This window comes from Lissotriton vulgaris, chromosome 4_1 (genome assembly GCF_964263255.1).
Source record: "Lissotriton vulgaris chromosome 4_1, aLisVul1.2, whole genome shotgun sequence".
Classification (NCBI taxonomy): domain Eukaryota; kingdom Metazoa; phylum Chordata; class Amphibia; order Caudata; family Salamandridae; genus Lissotriton; species Lissotriton vulgaris.
Genome location: NC_141691.1, coordinates 1077527981 through 1077545593, shown reverse-complemented (window position 1 = coordinate 1077545593; position 17613 = coordinate 1077527981). Strand labels below are relative to the sequence as shown.

The 17613-nt window shown below is 45.8% G+C and overlaps 1 protein-coding gene across 1 annotated transcript in view; it reads right to left on the bottom strand.

Moving 5' to 3' along the window:
* TRIO (trio Rho guanine nucleotide exchange factor) overlaps window positions 1-12085 on the bottom strand; it is a 5246815-nt gene extending 5234730 nt beyond the window's left edge. Inside the window, exon 1 of the mRNA XM_086965300.1 lies at window positions 11772-12085. Within this exon, the coding sequence (XP_086821426.1) occupies window positions 11772-11853 (82 nt within the window). The 5' untranslated portion in view covers window positions 11854-12085. The remainder of the gene's footprint in view (window positions 1-11771) is intronic.
* Window positions 12086-17613: the final 5528 nt, after the last annotated feature.

Sequence of the window (17613 nt, the reverse complement as noted above, 5' to 3'; positions counted from 1 at the left end):
TAAGTTGCTTTTCCCCTCTAACCTGAATCACTTTTATGCGTAACTCCAATAAAAGAGAACTTTAAGGGAAAGACAGTACTTTTCTTCACAAAAGATCTTAAACATTGTTTGCGCGGTCAATAATTGAAAGACATTATGGTGGTCTCATCTCCGCATTTTTTACGATTAGCATTTACCTACTATTTAAAGCCGATCTCATAGTTCTTTTATATTTTAAAAACAACATTAAATGTTACTTACACATAACGGTGATTTTTAGACTTTTTTTTAAAAACTTTTGGTATGGGTTTCAAACATTACACACTAAACTAGCTAATTGTCTCTCTCATTCTCTGTTTTCCCCATCTAATTCTGGCAATACTTACATAACTTTATTTATAAGTTTTAAAATGAAGGCAGATTTGACAGTCCGGTCCTACCAGACCTTTTCAAGAATCATTTACAAAGAGTCACTCTATCACAAAATCTTTTTTGGAGCGCTTATTTACAGTGTATTAATGCGTCCTGTAGTGTGTGATATTTTTTTTTAAGAATTGGACTCAAATCCCAAACATGTGCTTTCATGGTATTTCATGCTGCTGAAGTCGAGAAGATGGGAGAGTGACCAGGCCAACAGATTTCGAACGGCTGCTGCTGCATTTTCTACTTCTGCCAAGGGGACCAAAACAAAGGAAATACTTACGCCTGTCCAGGTTTTTAGGAAGGTGCAAATAATAAAAGGTTGAATGTTTTTTTAAAGGCTTTTTGAAAAGTGGAAAATAACTCTTCCCCCTCCCATCTTCCCTCTCTCCTCAACATCCCCTCCTCCCTCTCTTCTCACTCTCCCCTCACTCTCTCCCCTTTATCCCCTCTCCTCTCTCTCTCTCCCCTCCCTCTACACCCTCACACTCTTCCCTCATTCCTCCCCTATCCCCTCTCTCCCATCTCCTCACTCTCTCCTCACTATACTCACTCCCCTTTCTCAACTCTCTCTACTCTCCTCCCTCTATCCTCTCCCCCTCTCTCATCACTCTCCTCTCTCTCTCTCCTCACTCTCCCCCTTTCTCCCCTCCCTCTACCCTCTCCTCAGACTCCCCTCTTCTCAGTCTACCGAGTCCTCACTCTCCCCAGTCATCACTCTCCCCAGTCATCACTCTCCCCAGTCATCACTCTCCCCAGTCATCACTCTCCCCAGTCATCACTCTCCCCAGTCATCACTCTCCCCAGTCATCACTCTCCCCAGTCATCACTCTCCCCAGTCCTCACTATCTATTTGAATAACCTGCACTAAGTCCTTTAAAACGAACGCACATTTGTCAGACCATTCCTAGCAGCCATTTCCGAAAATTATTTTTAAAAAGTCACACTATTCCAAGAGCTACTTTTGCGACCTTCCTCCGAGTTGATCATCCGCTACAGGACGTATTAATTATTAATTTTTTACAATCAAGATCAAATACAAAACATGTGCACTGCTGGCATTTCATGTTGCCGAGGTCGATAATAGTATAGTGACAAGACCTACAGAATTTTTCCGGTTCGGGCTGTTTTTTTTTTACCTTCTGGCCGACCTACTTCAATGGAATATTTGCTCCAGTAACACACACAACACCCCACACACAACACCCCCCCCACCACACACACACCAACACAACAACCACACACACACACAACACCACACACATCTACAACCACACACAACAACAGCACACACGACAATCTATCTATCTTTCTATCGCCGTCACTCTATCGCCCTCACCCTATCTATCTATTGCCCTCACTCTATCGGACTTCCTCTATATATCGCAAAAGAACAGCATCGCTCAGCAACACCACAGCATCACTCAGGGATACCACAACATCACTCACCACCACCACAGCATCACTCAGCGCAACCCCAGCATCACTCAGCGCAACCCCAGCATCACTCAGCGCAACCCCAGCATCACTCAGCGCAACCCCACTCCGCGCCATCACAGCATCAATCTGTGGAACCATTCAACAACAACTGGTTCAAATATGTTCTCTCAATGTTTCAAGCTTTATTACAAATGTCGCAAAAAAATGTTAATATTTCACTTCTGTTCTTGGATTTTCGTCACAATAAAATATACTGAACATAATCTTCACAAAAGTTATTTACAAAAGTTTAAGCTATTGCCATTATAAATTACAATAACTTTTATTTAAGTATTAATTATTTGAAAAAATTAAAAGCCATTGTTATTTGTAATATCAATTCATCCAAGTCACATAAATACAAAACATGTTGCATTACAAATGCTATAGGTGTCACATTTGCGAAAGTTATAACTATTGGCATTGTAAATGACAAAGCTATTAATTTAGCTATTTTCAAAACCAACACATAAATAAAAAAATTGTCATTTACAAGAACAATAGCTCAAACTTTCATAATGCGAGACCTATTGCATTGCAAATGCTTGTTTTAGCTATCTGTTGCCCCCATAATACTTGGCCCAGGCACATCCTAATGCCGCTAATCTCGTTTGGGCTTCGAATGTTGGCTTTCTATATTTTTTTACAATTTATTTTATAATATTGATCTTTGTTTTATGTTGCATACACATAGGCTGCCAGGTTCGTTTGGGCCTTAAATATCATGGTTTTAATATAGTCTTAATAAGATTTTATAAGTGACTTTCGTATAGTTTTTAACTACCTAGTTTTATATTTGATTGCTGCTTTTACATCGCTATATAGATTGTTCTTTGTAAATGATTTTAGGTAATCATACAATAAATATTTACTTACTTTACCAGCTTGGTTGCTGATCAGCATGACTAAAAGGTAGTGGGGTAAAGGACAGTGGAGTGTTGTAAAGTAGTGTTACAGAGCAGAATAAAGTTGGGTGTCAGAGTGGCAGATTGGAGAAGTGTAGACTATTGTGAAGTGTTGCGGAGAGAGTAGCATGTTGCAGAGTGGAACGATGTAAAGTAGCGTAGATTTTAGTAGTGTTAGGGTGGAGTAGAGTGTTGTAAAGTGGAGTGGCATAGAGTATAATAGAGTGGAGTGGCACAGAGGGTATTGCCTAGAGTGGAGTAGAGTAGAGCGGAGTAGATTGTCAAAGTGGAGTGGCACAGACTGGAATATTGTAGAAGACTGGAATGGCCTAGTGGAGTAGATTGTCAGAGTCGGCTGGTGCAGAGTAGAGTGGAGTTGAGCAGTGTGTTGTTAAATAGAGTGGAGTAAAGTGACATCGAGTGGCATAGAGGGAGCTGCAGAGTGGAGTAGTGACAGAGTCGAGTGCTGTAGAGTGGAGTAGAGTTTAACGATGTAGAGCATCACATAGTGAAGTATTGTGAACTGTAGTGTTGCAGAGTGGACAAGAGTGAAGTGCCGTAAATTACAGTGGCGCAGAGTAGATTGGCGTAGAGTGCGTTGGTTTCGATTAAAGTGGTGTAGAGTCAACTGGCATAGAGTGCAGTGACGTAGAGTGATGCAGAGTAGATTGCAATGGTGCAGAGTGACCTAGAGTACATTGCTTCAGAGTAGAGTGAAGTGGTATACAGTGGAGTGGTGTCAGTAGAGTGCAGAGGTGTACAGTGTAGTGGCATTGAAAGGAGTGGCGCAGAGTAGAATGCAGTGGCAAGTGTTAAGAGTGTAGTGGTGCATAGTAGAGTAGGGTAGTAAAGTGCATTGGCGTAGAATAGATTAGTGTAGAGTAGAGAGGTGTGAAGTGGCGCAAAGATCAGGGTCAATGTGCAACAGTGCACAGTAGATGAGAGTGGCATAGAGTGGCATAGCCTGGATTGGCATACAGTAGTGGCGTAGAGTGGCAGGGAGTGTAGGGTTAAATGTCGTAAAGTGCTGTGATGCAGAGTAAAGTGACAGAGTGAAATGGAGTAGAGTGAACTAGAGTAGATTGGTTTAGAGAGTAGTGGTGTAGATTGTATTGGTTTTGAGTAACGCGGTGTAGAGTGCAGGGGCATACAGTTAAGTGGGATACAGGGGAATGGTACAGGGTATATTGCAGTGGCGTAGAGTGGAATGACGAAGAGTGGAGTGGTGAAATGTATATTGCAATGGCGTAGAGTGGATGGGCACAGAGTGGAGTGGCACAGAGTGCAGTGTGGCTTAGAGTGCAATGGCGAAGAGTTCAGTGGTGCATATTAGAGTAGTGTGGGGTAGAGTGCATTGGCATATGTTAGAGTGGTGTAGAGTAAGTAGACAGGCATCAAGTGAAGTGGTGTAGAATGGAGAAATCCAAAGTAGAGTGCTATGATAAGTGGCATACTGTGGAGTGGTGCAGAGTGGGGTAAAGTGGATTATGCATGGTGTGGTAGTGCAAAACGACCATTACATTTACACAGTCATACAGTTTTACTGATAAAAGCATAGAGCGCAAAAGTGATAAAGTGTGGAAATGCCACCGCCTAGTGTATTGATTTGATCGTATTCAAATATTTATTACCACCCCACTTCAGAACAACCAAATAAAATGGGCTTCATTTGTGCTTTCCATATTCTGAAATATCTGCATAGTTCATTTACAGACATTTAAATTTTGTTTTGTGCTGCAAAAAAGAAATAACATTGTAGCCAGAATGTTTGCCACATAAATCCTCTCACTTTTAAGTTAGAGAAAGAAAACTAAACACCAAAGCTCACTGGAAGACACAGCCTAACATTTGACCTTGGTCTTTGAATGCACAGCAAACATGACAAGTTAAGAACACGATTTAAAGACCTGTTTACAGCAATTCAGTACTGGTGAAAGAATACAGTAAATAAGGACTGGGCAATGGAATGGACAAACAAGCACAACAGTCCAAAACAAAAGCAAGAAAATGTGAGTTACAAAGCAAATGGCAAGCAAGGGGTGAAATACATTCCCATGGAAGCTTTCCGAAGGTCCAAAAGATGTATGTTTCGACCAAGAAAAACAACAAAAACACAATAGGCACGCCTGTCAAAGACACTCACCTAGCCAACACAAAGCGTGTACATTACCTCCTCACCACATGACTAACAAAGTGAGCTTCAGCTCCACACCAGAAATCTCCAAAGCAAAAAAAGTCAGCCTCCCATGCCTCCCATCCCCTCCCAATATGGCCAACCCATTACATCCTGACCTCGTGAGGAGGCGGGTCGGCCCAACCCATCAGCCTGTTTTTTTTAGTTCGGCGCGGGATTACTCTCTAGTTGCGCCATTAGCTAAGTGGTTCCTGCTGTAGCTGGTACGTGAGTTTGGGATTGGCGGCCCTGCTCTAATGGTCCCTAGGATCTGGGACCTCTTCCCCCCTTCCTTCCTGCGGTTTTGTAGGGCCGGTTAGGCTCTGCCCTAGCGAGCCAAGGGTAAACACTGGGGCGGCCGGGGTGGCCCGGGCTCGTTTTCAGCCTCTTATTCCCCGGTCGTCTCAGCTTGGCTCCACGCTGTTGGGACGGCTTCTCTCAGAGTCTCCTGCCTGCCCCTCTGGGGCTTTTACTGGGGGGGAGGGGGAGGGGGGGGGGTGCGTCCTGGCGCTTGTGGTGGCTTGGTTTATCTGGGTGGGGGCCGGTGATCTGTGTGTCTTGGCCGCGCCCCCTCTTTGCTTGCCGGGTGTTGCGGGCCCTCTGGTCTCGCTTGGACTGACGCTGGCACCTACCCCTCGAGGGAGGTGCTGCGGCGCATCGCGTTTGTTTTTTCCTCCCTCCCTGTACACTTACCGGCATTGGGGGGTCAGGTCCCCACCGCGTTGTTCGCTCTCCTCCGGCAGGATTCCTCACTGAGCCGTTGGGATATGTGTGTGGTGAGTAACACGTTCTCTGGAGGGCCGGGACAGCCAAGGGCAGGGAAGCACCCTGAACTCACAGTACACCGCCGGGGTCCTGGCCCTCCGCTGTGTAGATTTCAGGGGATCGTGTATACAAGCGCCATGGTTTACATTTGATCCAGAGGTGAGACCTGTATAGCAGGCGTGGGACCAGAGCAGGTGGAAAGGGAAACTTGCTGTTCCCTTATGTGACAAGCGCAGCGCTCCCTCTCCGAGATGGCTGGCGTCTGTTTCTCTGCCCGTCCTCCAGGGGCCTATTGGGGAGTGTATGTGACACAGCGGATAGCTCTGTGCCTCTGGAGCTGGTATTCCGGTTCGTGTCTCGCCAGCGCACCGTCCTGTGGTTCAGGCGAGTTTCTAGTCTCTCCCGGTATTCTTTACTGCACTTTTGCATTCTGTTCCCCCATGTGCTGCATAGCGGCGTCCCCGGTTTTCTGGTTTCACCGGCCGGGGTCTCAGGTCCCCTACGGGGCCGGGTGCCATTTTCGGCTGCATTGCTGGTGTCCGTCCTTCGACAGGCGGGGCAGGGCTCATCCAGATTCCCACGCGGCTGGTTTTACTCAGCTGCTGCCGTTCCGCACTTTGTGTCCTTCACTCTGCCAGTGCTCTTTCTGGGCCATGAGGGGTTTGCTGGTCCCTGGGGGGTTGTCTGCGGCGTTTATTTTTTTCCGCCCTTTTGTTGTCTCGCCCGCGGTATGGCTGGTGCAGGTCCTCAGTTGCCGCTGAGGCCCTTTTCTCTCGGGCTGTGGTACTGGCTACGGGCGTGGGCCTTGGCTGTGCACCTGGGGGAGGCTGGTCTTTTCCCCCGCGCATCCTCGTCTGGCTCCCTCACCCCCCCCCCCCCGCCTTCGTTTTTGTTCCGGTCCTGGTGCTTATGGCGCAGGGTCGTGCCAGTGGTGTTACCTGGTGCTCGGTGTTTCTGGCCTTGGGTTTTCCTCCGGGGTCGGTTTTAACTGGTGCTGCCATACTGCATGTTGGAATGGCTGGTCGTTTCCTCCCTTGGTTGATCAACTTTCGAAGGTTACTTGTGTCAGCCCCTGACTAGATCCCTGGGTCCCTCTCTCCAGTAGGTTTTTCTTCCTTCTTGGCCTGCATCTTGGGACTGGGTTGTGGATGTTTTTGGACCATTGTCTTCTGTGCATGCAATTTTACACTGGAGATATCTATTGTTTTGCTTTTTTGATGGACAGGTCGGGTGTCTCCTGCCTGACTCAGTTCTATTGGGTGGTTGGTGTGCCGCCAGTAGTCAATCTGCAGGCTTTTCCTCGGTGCCTGGCCATGCTCTGCGCTGTCCGGGTCTTAGCTGCGGCATTCCCTCCCTCTGGTTGAGGGGGCTCGCTCTTGGCTGTGTGGCCACCGGGCCTGTTCCCTGGCTCGGCAGGCATACTTATCCTCGGCTCCTGGCGTTGGGGCTCTGTTGGGGGGCTGTCTATTGCTTCTCCTCGCGTCCTGGGTGCTTTCTGTCTCAGGATCATGGTTCCTGCCTCCTGCCTTGCCACCATCCTGTTGTCAGTTGTGGGACTCACTTGCTAGGGGACGGTTCCCAGTGGGTCTGGCTCCTGCTTTTGGTGGCGTCTGCTGTGTCTGGTCGGGTAATTCGGCTCTTGCCTTTTTCTGTGGCAAGTGGCCTGTGCTTGCTGTGGCGCTGTTGCTTGTTTTCGACTCTGGTGGCTCTGTTCTACTGTGTTCGACCTGTGGCCTGTCCCTCTTCCGATCTTGGTGTCGGCCTGTTTCGGGATGAGGGCGTGTTTTCTGGTGCCGGGCGCTTCCCCTGGGTCTGCCTCCTGCCTCGCTTGTTTTCTGGTCCCGGCTGGTTCACATGGTTGGTGGGACTCATGTGGCTTCGGCCTATTGGTCCTCTGGGCTTCCATGGGGCTGTTGCACGATGGTATGTTGTGTGCCTCTAGTAGCTCCATCAGGACAAGTGCTTGTATCTTGCCAGTGCCTTCCTCGGTTCCCTTGAGGGTGCCGTCGGCTATCCCGGCGGTCTCCTTGTCCCTCAGGTTCCGTTCATCCGCTGGTTATGTGGGGATTCTGATTGTGGCAGGGGTGTTCATCCTTTGTTGACTGGATTGCATTCAGATACTCTGGTGTGGTGGTCGGGTGTCCCCTTCCTTCCTCTCTGTGGCACCCTCTCAGGTATCTTTGTGCACAAAAGGTGTGGTTGGCTGCCACAGTGTTGGGGAGCTGCGCCTTGGCATATGGATTTATCCTCTTGCTTCCCACCCATGGTCTTCCAGGGCCCTCTGGCCGTTCTGCCCTATAGGCATCGGATCTCGTCTGGTCTGCGACGTTAGGCAGGGTCTGGTATGGTTGGCACCTTGAGGGGTGTCCACCTGGGACTACCAGGTCCTGTAGGCTACGTCTCCTGTGTGGCTCATGTTTTGTAGCTCCGCGGCTTCGGACGCTTTGCTTTTGGCCTGTGGCCTTTCTGTTTTGGGTTCCCCTTCTCGGGTGTCGGCGGCCTTTGCCATCCCTTGGGACGTGCGAAAGGTTCCCGGTGATGCTGGGTCGGTTGGTCTGCCTTCTGCCGGCCGTTCCTTGGCTTGTCTGGGATTTGCCCCAGCCCTGCGGGGGCTTCTTGTTGCTCTACAGGGCGTTTTCTCCCCTTCCTCGTGTTCCGGGGGGTTTGCGGCGTTCGCCCCTGATTTTTTAGCATGAGGGTGCTGTCCTTGCCTGGGTCATTTTTATTCTGGTTTGTTTCCCCAGTGTTGGCTTTTCAGGCTCCCGGCTTTGCGCTTTCCTATGGTCCCTTTTCTTCCAGGGGTTCTGGGCTTGTTTGGCCTGCCCTAGGCTTTTGTCCTGTTGGTGGTGCTCGCCTGGGTAGTTATCCATTGGCGTCTGCTGCTACGGTTGGTGGTCTTGGGAGCTGTTGCTCATAGTCCGTGTTCTGCATCTGTGGGCGCGGGTTTTGTGTCTTGCCCCTGCATTCTGAATTTCCCTTGGTGGTTTTTGTTTCCGCCTGGTGCTTTTGGTTGTCCGGGGGTGCTGGTATTCCCGGTTCTCCTCCGACTGGAAGGGCCCTGCGCTTCCAGTGTGGATTTGGTTTACTCCTCTTCTTTGTCCCTGGTTTTGGGGTCCTGGAGCCTGCTGGCTCGGGTTGCTCCCTGGGAGTGTTGACGTGGCTCGGGCTCTTTTTCGCCCGGCTCTTCTGTCCTTCTCTCATTTGGTATGTTTCTGCCTGTGGCTGTTTCCTCCTTGTGTGCCTTTGTTCCTGTCAGTTCTTCTGTGTTCGGCTGGGTCGGGCTTGGAGGTTGGCTAGCTGTGTGGACGCCTGGGTGCTCGCTTTGGCTGCTCGCTTCCTTCTTGTGGGACGGTACTGGGGCGGTTTGCTTAGTCCCTGTGCAGGGCGGTCTCGCTCCTCCATGCTGTGTTCCCCTCCCTACCGGGCTCTATGTGCGTTCTTCTGCATGGTGGCCTCTGGTGGGCGTTCGCTTCCTTTCTAGTGGCTTGGCCTTGGGCCTGGTCTCTTCGGGCTCCGTGGGCCTCCTTCTGGGCTTTTCGCTGTTGGCCGGTTGGGTTCCTTTTGTGGCGGGTCTCTTCAGAGTCATTTCCTGCACCTTCCTGGGTCTGTTTTGCCTTGTGCCTGCCTGGGTTCTCCCCTTGGTGTCGTGCTCCCTTCCCGGGGGTCTTTTGTGCTACTGGGATTCGTGTCCCACCAGTTTCTATCCTTGTGGGTGAGGTTGTAGTGCCTTTTGTTTTTTTGGTTGTTCGGTTGGCGTGCTGGGTTTCTTTTGCACCCCTTTCCGTTCTTGCGGCTCCTGACAGTCTGTTTGCATCTGGTTCCACTGCCCCGTTCATCTGGTGATTTCGGCTCTCTCGCGGTTGGTGGTCCATGGTGCGGTTTTTCTGTGTTTCTGTCGGACTGCTTCTCTTTTCTGCTGTGGATTTTTGTTGGGTCGCTGTGGTAGGGATGCCCTCTGTTTCTTTGGTTCCTCTATCTGTGTTTGGATCGGATTGATGCTTTCTGTTCTGGGACCTGTTTGCTGTTGCTTTTGGCTCCGTGCAGTCGGATTCCGTGCCTTCTCTGTCCTCCCTCAGTTTTTGGTTTGGGCAGATTTTCTGGGGGCCCTACGTGTCTCGGGGGTCCGGGTTTTGGGCCCTCCTGGTGTCTCTCTGTCCCGGGCTGGTTTTTTCCTGCTCGTGGATGCCTCTCTTGGGTGGTCCTTCCACTCATCTGGTCGTTTGGCTTTGTAAACTGTAAAAAATTGTAAATTGATACTTGTATAGCGCACTACTCACCCGCAAGGGTCTCAAGGCGCTTGTACGAATACAGCTGTGGAACCCATCCTGGCTTTCCCTGTGAGGCGTCCACTCCTGGGCACCCCCAAGGTGGAGGCCAGGCATCCTTAGCGTTGTGGGGGCCGTTGTGGAGATTAAGTAAGCTATTGCCCAGAGTTGCAGAGTGGGACTCCATGATTGGAATAGGCACTGAGGCGAGAATTAGCAGGTCCGTGGAATTTTGAGCCCAAGACCCGCCGAGGCGGGGAATTGAACCCTGGTCCCGACTAGACCTCTGCATCAGGGTCTGCCGCTCTAATCATTGAGCCACACTTCTCTTTCATGGGCATCCCATTCTGGTCCGTTGTTTTTTGTGAGTTTCCATGAAGTCGCTTGGCTTTGGTATGCGCTCACTTTGTAAATCATGTGGCAAGGAAGACTTACAAGGAGGGAATGCCCCGGTTACTTACCGGTAATCTTCATTACTCCGAGTATAGTCTTCCTCGCCACATGAGTTCCCATCCCTCCCTCTCTGTCTGGCTATCGGCTTCATGTTTATGCTTGGTAGTTTCAGGCTGATGGGTTGGGCCGACCCGCTTCTTATAGAGGTCAGGGTGTAATGGGTCGGCCATATTGAGAAGGGATGGGAGGTTGACTTTTTTTGCTTTGGAGGGTTCTGGTGTGCAGCTGAAGCTCACTTTGTTAGTCATGTGGCGAGGAAGACTATACTCGGAGTAATGAAGATTACCGGTAAGTAACCGGGGCATGAGCCCATGTTGGCACAAAATAAAACAAGTTCAACAAAAATTCCTGCACTGCAGTTTGCTACTCGAAAAACACAAGAGAGGTGACAGTACTCGGTTCTTTAATGCGGTTCTATGAACTATTACGCTATTCTCAAAACAAGTTTCAGCAGTCAGATCATAATGGTGATAATGGTTACTCAAATAGTTATGCGCTACCACTACTCACGATACACAGGCAATCGTTAAGAAACACTTCAATTACAAAGAGTCGGTCTGTAAATAAGTTCATAAAAAGCACACCAAGAAGATATAGCCTTGCGCTGACTTGGTTGGTCAGCGCAAGGCTAGTTAATAAACTAACGCCTCTCGATTCTAGTGTGACAAGCAGGCTGGTTATTTGCAACAATGTATCCACAGATAATCACAAATACCGGCGGCGGATTGAAATAGCCCTCTCCATCTATACGCTGCAAAAAACACCCACACCAGGCGCCGTGTCAAAGTATGATGAATCCGTGTAACAAAAGCAGAGAGTGGGTGAATGAATATACAAGGCGCAATTGTAACTACAGTCACAAAAAGCGTTTCTTGGTGTCATCCTGACGTAATTCCTACGGTGCGCCGAGATTGTATACGCTTCTCGTTTTTTGATTCCTTGAGATTTCACTGCCACACCAAGAACCTATGGTGGGTGGACGATTGATCCATCGCATTCGTGAGTGACCGAGACCATTACCAAGGACCACAGTAAGCAAAAGGGAACGCCCATTGGAATCAAAACAAAAAAGGTGCACGTCGCCTCGCAGACCACTGGAACCCGCTGCCTTTGCAAAGTGCAGACACCAACACCATGGGTGAGACGAGAAAATAAACACATCTAGGTAACAAGCGGGACTCCATCTGTGCCAAATGCCCTACCTCAAAGCAGCACAACCTGCAATTAAACTAAATGGGTAACAAAGACAGTAAATCACACACGATGACCTAGGTCGCGCTGCAGCTTCCATTTGTGAGTGACTATACGGAATTTCGGGCGCGCCGCTCTCACCTGACCGGTAAAAGGCCGCTACATCAGCGGACTCCTTTGCTGTCTCCTCGGGGGGCTCCACCGCGCTGCTAGTGCCACTCATTGTCGCGACTGAAGCCCAGCTTTACTCCGAGATTCACTCGCCAGGATTTCTGGTCAAAAACGGGAAGAACAGAGGGGTGAAGATATTGCAGCGCTTCAGAAGCTCAGTCTCTTCTCCATCTTGTTTTCAGCGGTCGGGGAGGCGGGGGGAGACGGGGGGAGGGACGGTTTCCGGCGAGGATTGTCGTCACGGCCTAGACTGGAGACGGGTACACAATCACTCAGTTCTTCACTACCAGTCGTTTTGTCAATCTGGTAATGTACAGAGTAAAAATTAGAGCCAGCCCGCAAAATTACTTTTCGAGCATAGCCTCGGAGCCCCCAGTCAGCACCATATGTATTCATCTCATTTCTGCCTGCAGTGACGAAATGAATAGAATTCTCTTGAGACTATGTTCCTGTTCAGAGCAAGGATTTATTTTTTTATTTATAAAGTTTTATATAGCACTTGCTAGACCCGTGGTATCGGAGCGCTTTACATACACAAAGGAAAAAAAAATGTTGACTACATCGTAGGACATGAGGATGCAAAAAAATATATAAGCAAATACATCACACTTAAGTATACATTGTTGGAGTGAAAAACGCAGGTGTTTGAAAGAGTTAGATAACCCCCATACTTGAAAGTCAGAGTGAGAGGGGAGACCATTAGCCTTGATGCCTAGGTTGGTTGACTTGGTCACTAGGGAAAGTGCTTAAGAAAACAATAGACGTATTCATTAGAACAGTCTATGAACAACGATCTCATGTTGAGTGACATCAGAGGAAGAGAGGGGGTGGGGGGAGATGTGGAAAACGACCAAGCTGCCGACCTTGGAGATAAGTAACCCGGTTCGGCGTCGGCTCAATATCCTGTGATTCTGGGCACATCATGTCATCTCTCCGTGCCTACCAAAAATGAATGTGTCCTTGTGTTATGTAACTGGACCTCAGGTATTTATTTATTTTATTGTATTTTATACGTTTAAATAGCGTTAGCTAGACCCGGGGGTATCAGAGCGCTTTACATACATAGGTGCATAACATAGCATGACAGAGGTATACATACAGATAAAAGCCGAACATTATAAGTAGTCGTACATTGCATAACAGCCCATACCGGTGCATGAGGATATAAGCAACACATTATAATTTGGCATGCAGTGAAGGATAGAGGGGGAGCTCACGAGGATTGAAAACAGTCCAATCTCCACTTATCCATGATGGACAAATAAGCAGGGAGTCAACTAGGTTATTGGAGTCTTGGATCGATGACTAGGACGATATGGTATTTCTTGAGGATAATTCGTTTCAGGTCCCTTTTGAAGCAGGGGAAGGAGGTAAGCGCTCCTATACCTCCGGGTCGAGTTTGCTCTATATACATCGGCAAAAAACAGAACCTGACTTTTAAAGGGAATGGGCAATTTCTCCCTTCATTTTTGCCATGCCCTCGCCGTTGCAGGTTAGTGTAGTGAACACACACATTCACGGGATTTAATGAAGTTGAGATAGTTACTTAGGAGGTAGGCGGGAAATGCTGCACCTAACAATGTATAAGTGAAATCTTCAACAAATAGAAAACTAAAGAATACATTTAAAGTGCACCAGTTTGTAAATGATTTTAAACTATTATCCTGCTTCTTTTTCATAAGTAAATAACCTATGTTTCATTGTGAAATTATGACTGCAATGATTTATGTCTAGAAATGTCTAGAAATGTTTCAGTTTATTCAGGTTGCTCATGACATTACAGGCTAAACATTCCCTTATTACCGATAAAGGAGCAACCTACATCTTCTTTGATATTACAGAGATTACAAATTGTCAAACTGTTATTTTTCAATTTTTTAATATGACAATAACAGTTTGCTAGCTGACACCTAATTCAACCTAATAACAGTTTACTTTCTGAACAGGGGACCCGCTTATTAAATGCGCCTAATTTCCATACCATTTGATAGTTCAGTAAGACAAGCAAAATATGCTTTTAAGCTCCTTTTAGAGTATACATATTTATGTAGAAAAATAATAAAAAATACTCTGTGATAACCTCCAATAAAGTGCCACTGAATATCAGAGTGCTTTGGAAAAGAGCAATAAAATGCGACCTAATGATCCCGGCTTCATCAGAAGGAAGCTATTAAAGTGCTAAGTCAGGAAGAGCCAGAGTCCATAAAATATAGTAACGCACAGGTCCAAGCAAATGATGCCTATATAGAGCCTTTCGCCATTAACAGATTCTCAGCAGAAAAGCATTAAAGGAATATTATGCAATAATCACTTTCGATGGGCATCGAATATCTGAGAACTGTGCAAAAAGGCAATAAAGTGCTTTGTAATGCTTCAAAGCTTCTCACATGAAGGAACTCATAAAGGGCCATATGTATCATTCCAAATTGCTATTCCAAACGCCAAAATTCACAGAATGTCAGCGTTTGCGATCGCAATTGGGCTTGTGGTATGTATTAATGAAAAACTGCCTCGCTAAATGTGCAATTCCCTATTTTGCGATTGCATTTAAGGAATCGCAAATTGCGATTCCGTAAATTCAATGTAAGACGCACAGAAAAAATGCACTTTGGCCTTAAGGAATCACAAATTACCACCAACTTCAAGTTGGTGGTAATTTGCGATTTCTTGAAAAAATTCATTTTTTTGCTTTTTTCAAAGTGCAGTGTGGCGCACATACATGCCACATGTGCACCCATGCTTATTTAAGGGTTGTCAACAGAAATGTAGATACCGCTGTACTCTCTAGTTATTAACATTTTCAACAAACAGAAAATGGTTGTAAACTATTTTAGGGTGCTCAGGGAGATCACCTCCTAGTCCATGAGGTGCAGTAGAAATACAAAATGCTACTCCGTGTAAGGGCAAACACTGAGCACACTCCTAGCGACTTAGCGCGTGGTTGTGGTAGTCAAAGATGAAGATGAATTTGATCAAAAAATTATTCAAAGAATTAGTGCTTTATTGTATAGCATATTCTTGTAAGATCTTCATCATATTCCATCATATGATTAATTGGTCTTAGATGAACTTGTATCAATCATATAGGTTCCAACATAATTAAGCATTTACCAAAGCGTGGACTTTGTCCCCTATGCATTTCGTGCATAGCACTTCGTCAGGGGGAGTCTGTAAACAGATAGCAAAGAAAAACATTGGTCTATCCCTGGTCAGCAAAGGGGGGAATGCATAGCAAAAGTTATAGCACTAGGAGCAAACTAAAAAGTGTTCGTGGCCAGCTGTGAAAATGCAAAGTTAGACAATCATCTGTGACAAGGTTATACAGCTCGACTTGAGTGAAGTGAAATAGTCCTGAAGTGTGAATGAAAAAGGTCAGTGAAAGTTAATACAGTAAAAGAATGTCCCGTGGTTAGTGTAGCAGCAAACCGTAAAAATGCAGTACGAAAATCGAGCGGTGTGATTAGAATAAAAACTATAAACCCACACAAAGAATTGTGTATGCAGTTATAAGGTACGAGTACTAGGGTTGCACGATGTAAGCAAAGATAATTCAAAACGACACCCAAATAGTGATGAAAGAAAAAATCTATCAACATGCGAACGCATTTTAAAAGATGCTGTGGCAAAACGCCTAAATAATGAGTGACAAGGCTTACCCGCTCTATGTAAGTAAACGAAACATACGTCCTTCAATGCGTGTGAAACCATGAGCGAACCCAGAAGACGCTGTTAGTTATGCACGTGTGCAATACAACATGAAAATAGAAACAAGACTGTGTCAATGTGACAAGACGAGTTGTGAAAGTAAATGAAAATGATTCAAACAAGGTGGTCAGCGGGAGCATGAAAATAAATGTAAATTAAAATACCAGTAGCGGTGAAAATAATCAGATGTAAAAAATAAAGGTCGAAAACACACAAGAAAAGATCGAGAAGCATAGAAATAAAGACAGGACTCAAGCAATGTGAAAATACCCGCAAAAAGCATAAGCTGAAGAACATTGAGTTAAGTAGGGGAATATGTCTAGAGCATAAAAAAATTGAATATCAGGGGAAACAACAAAGATATATGTGCAGAATATATACAATAGACCACAGTGACAATTGAGGTAAGAATAGAAGAAGACAGATAAAGATGGAAAATAAAATGGTCAAAAAAGTTTTGTAAGCTAATAACAATGTGCAGGATAAAATAAATAAGAAGAAAACACAGAAATGTACAGCAGAGAGAGAAATCCAATCGAACATAGAAATAAAGACAGGACTCAAGCAATGTGAAACTACCCGCAAAAAGCATAAGCTGAAGAACATTGAGTTAAGTAGGGGAATATGTCTAGAGCATAAAAAATGTGAATATCAGGGAAAACAACAAAGATATACGTGCAGAATATATACAATAGACCACAGTGACAATTGAGGTAAGAATAGAAGAAGGCAGATAAAGATGGCAAATAAAATGGTCAACAAAGTTGTGTAAGCTAATAACAATGTGCAGGATAAAATAAATAAGAAGAAAACACATAAATGTACAGCAGAGAGAGAAATCCAATTGAACAGTAAGCGAAAGTCTCGTTTATCATATAGACATAGGCAAAAGCTTTCAATAGTCTGAGTCAGTATTATAGATGACAACTGTATTCCAGTCTTTCATTAAGCCCTTTAGGCTGAAGAGCTTTTAGTCTGTGTATCCAATACAGCTCGCGCTGAAGAAGAAATTTGTTGTTATCTCTGTGTGGCAATTTTTCGATGACTTCCAAAACCAAGAAACTAATTTGACTGGGATTGTGTGCATTTTGAACGTAGTGTGCAGCTACACAAGATTTAAAAAATTTTGTCCGGATATTACTACGAAGCTCCGTTAGTCTTGTTTTGACCTTCCGTTCTGTTTTCCCTACATATGGGAGGCCACAAGGGCATTTGAGGAGGTAAATCACATTGGTCGTATCACATGTGGCATTTGCCTGAAGTTTTATGGGTGTTCCTTGTGTAGGGTGTGGTATGTTATTTCCTTTAATTATACTATTACAGTGGCCACAATTGTGGCATGGTAACGTTCCTTTGTAAGAGATGGTAGATGTGGTTTGTGGTTTTCTCAAATTCAAATTCAAATTCAAAAATAGCTTTATTCGGTATTTTGACAAAAAACCATAAAAGCATACAAAATACAAACGTAGGCAGACTAAATAGCTTTTCTCATTAAAAAACTTCTTACAAAAATACATATCATGAAGACAGAACAGATGAAGTTCATTAAAATGTATAAAAAATTTCTAAAGTTCATTAAAAGACTCTTGGAATCCATACAGACTCCTGTATTACGTATTATCTGATGTGATAAGGTACAATATAATACGATTTTTCAATTTTTGTTTTATCCATGAAGTCCTAATCATTGCCCATGGTCCCTCTACACTTTACAGTGAAGGTCAAAAATGTTATCGCTGTCACTATGGTAAGTTCATCTTGCATCATGTACAGTCTGACCAGTGCAGTTTTACAGGTTCTCAAACCCCATGTCTTTAACAATGGTAACAGATATCTTTTTCTCCCCCACTGGTAATACTTGCAAAAGAAAATGCAATGTAAGTTTGACTGTTTGGATAGGTTATCACACGGGCATTTTTCCAAGTTAGCAGACCAATCATTCGGGGCCGGAAATGATATTAACCTGTAAAATGACTCCGTCCTCATTCGAGTCAGGAGCATTCTGTGATAACACGAATAGGTTGGGGCTAGATAAGCGTGAAGGCCTGTACCATGTAGGATGCTACGATGGGCTACTATGGTAGACTTGTGCCCGCCTAAGTACCAT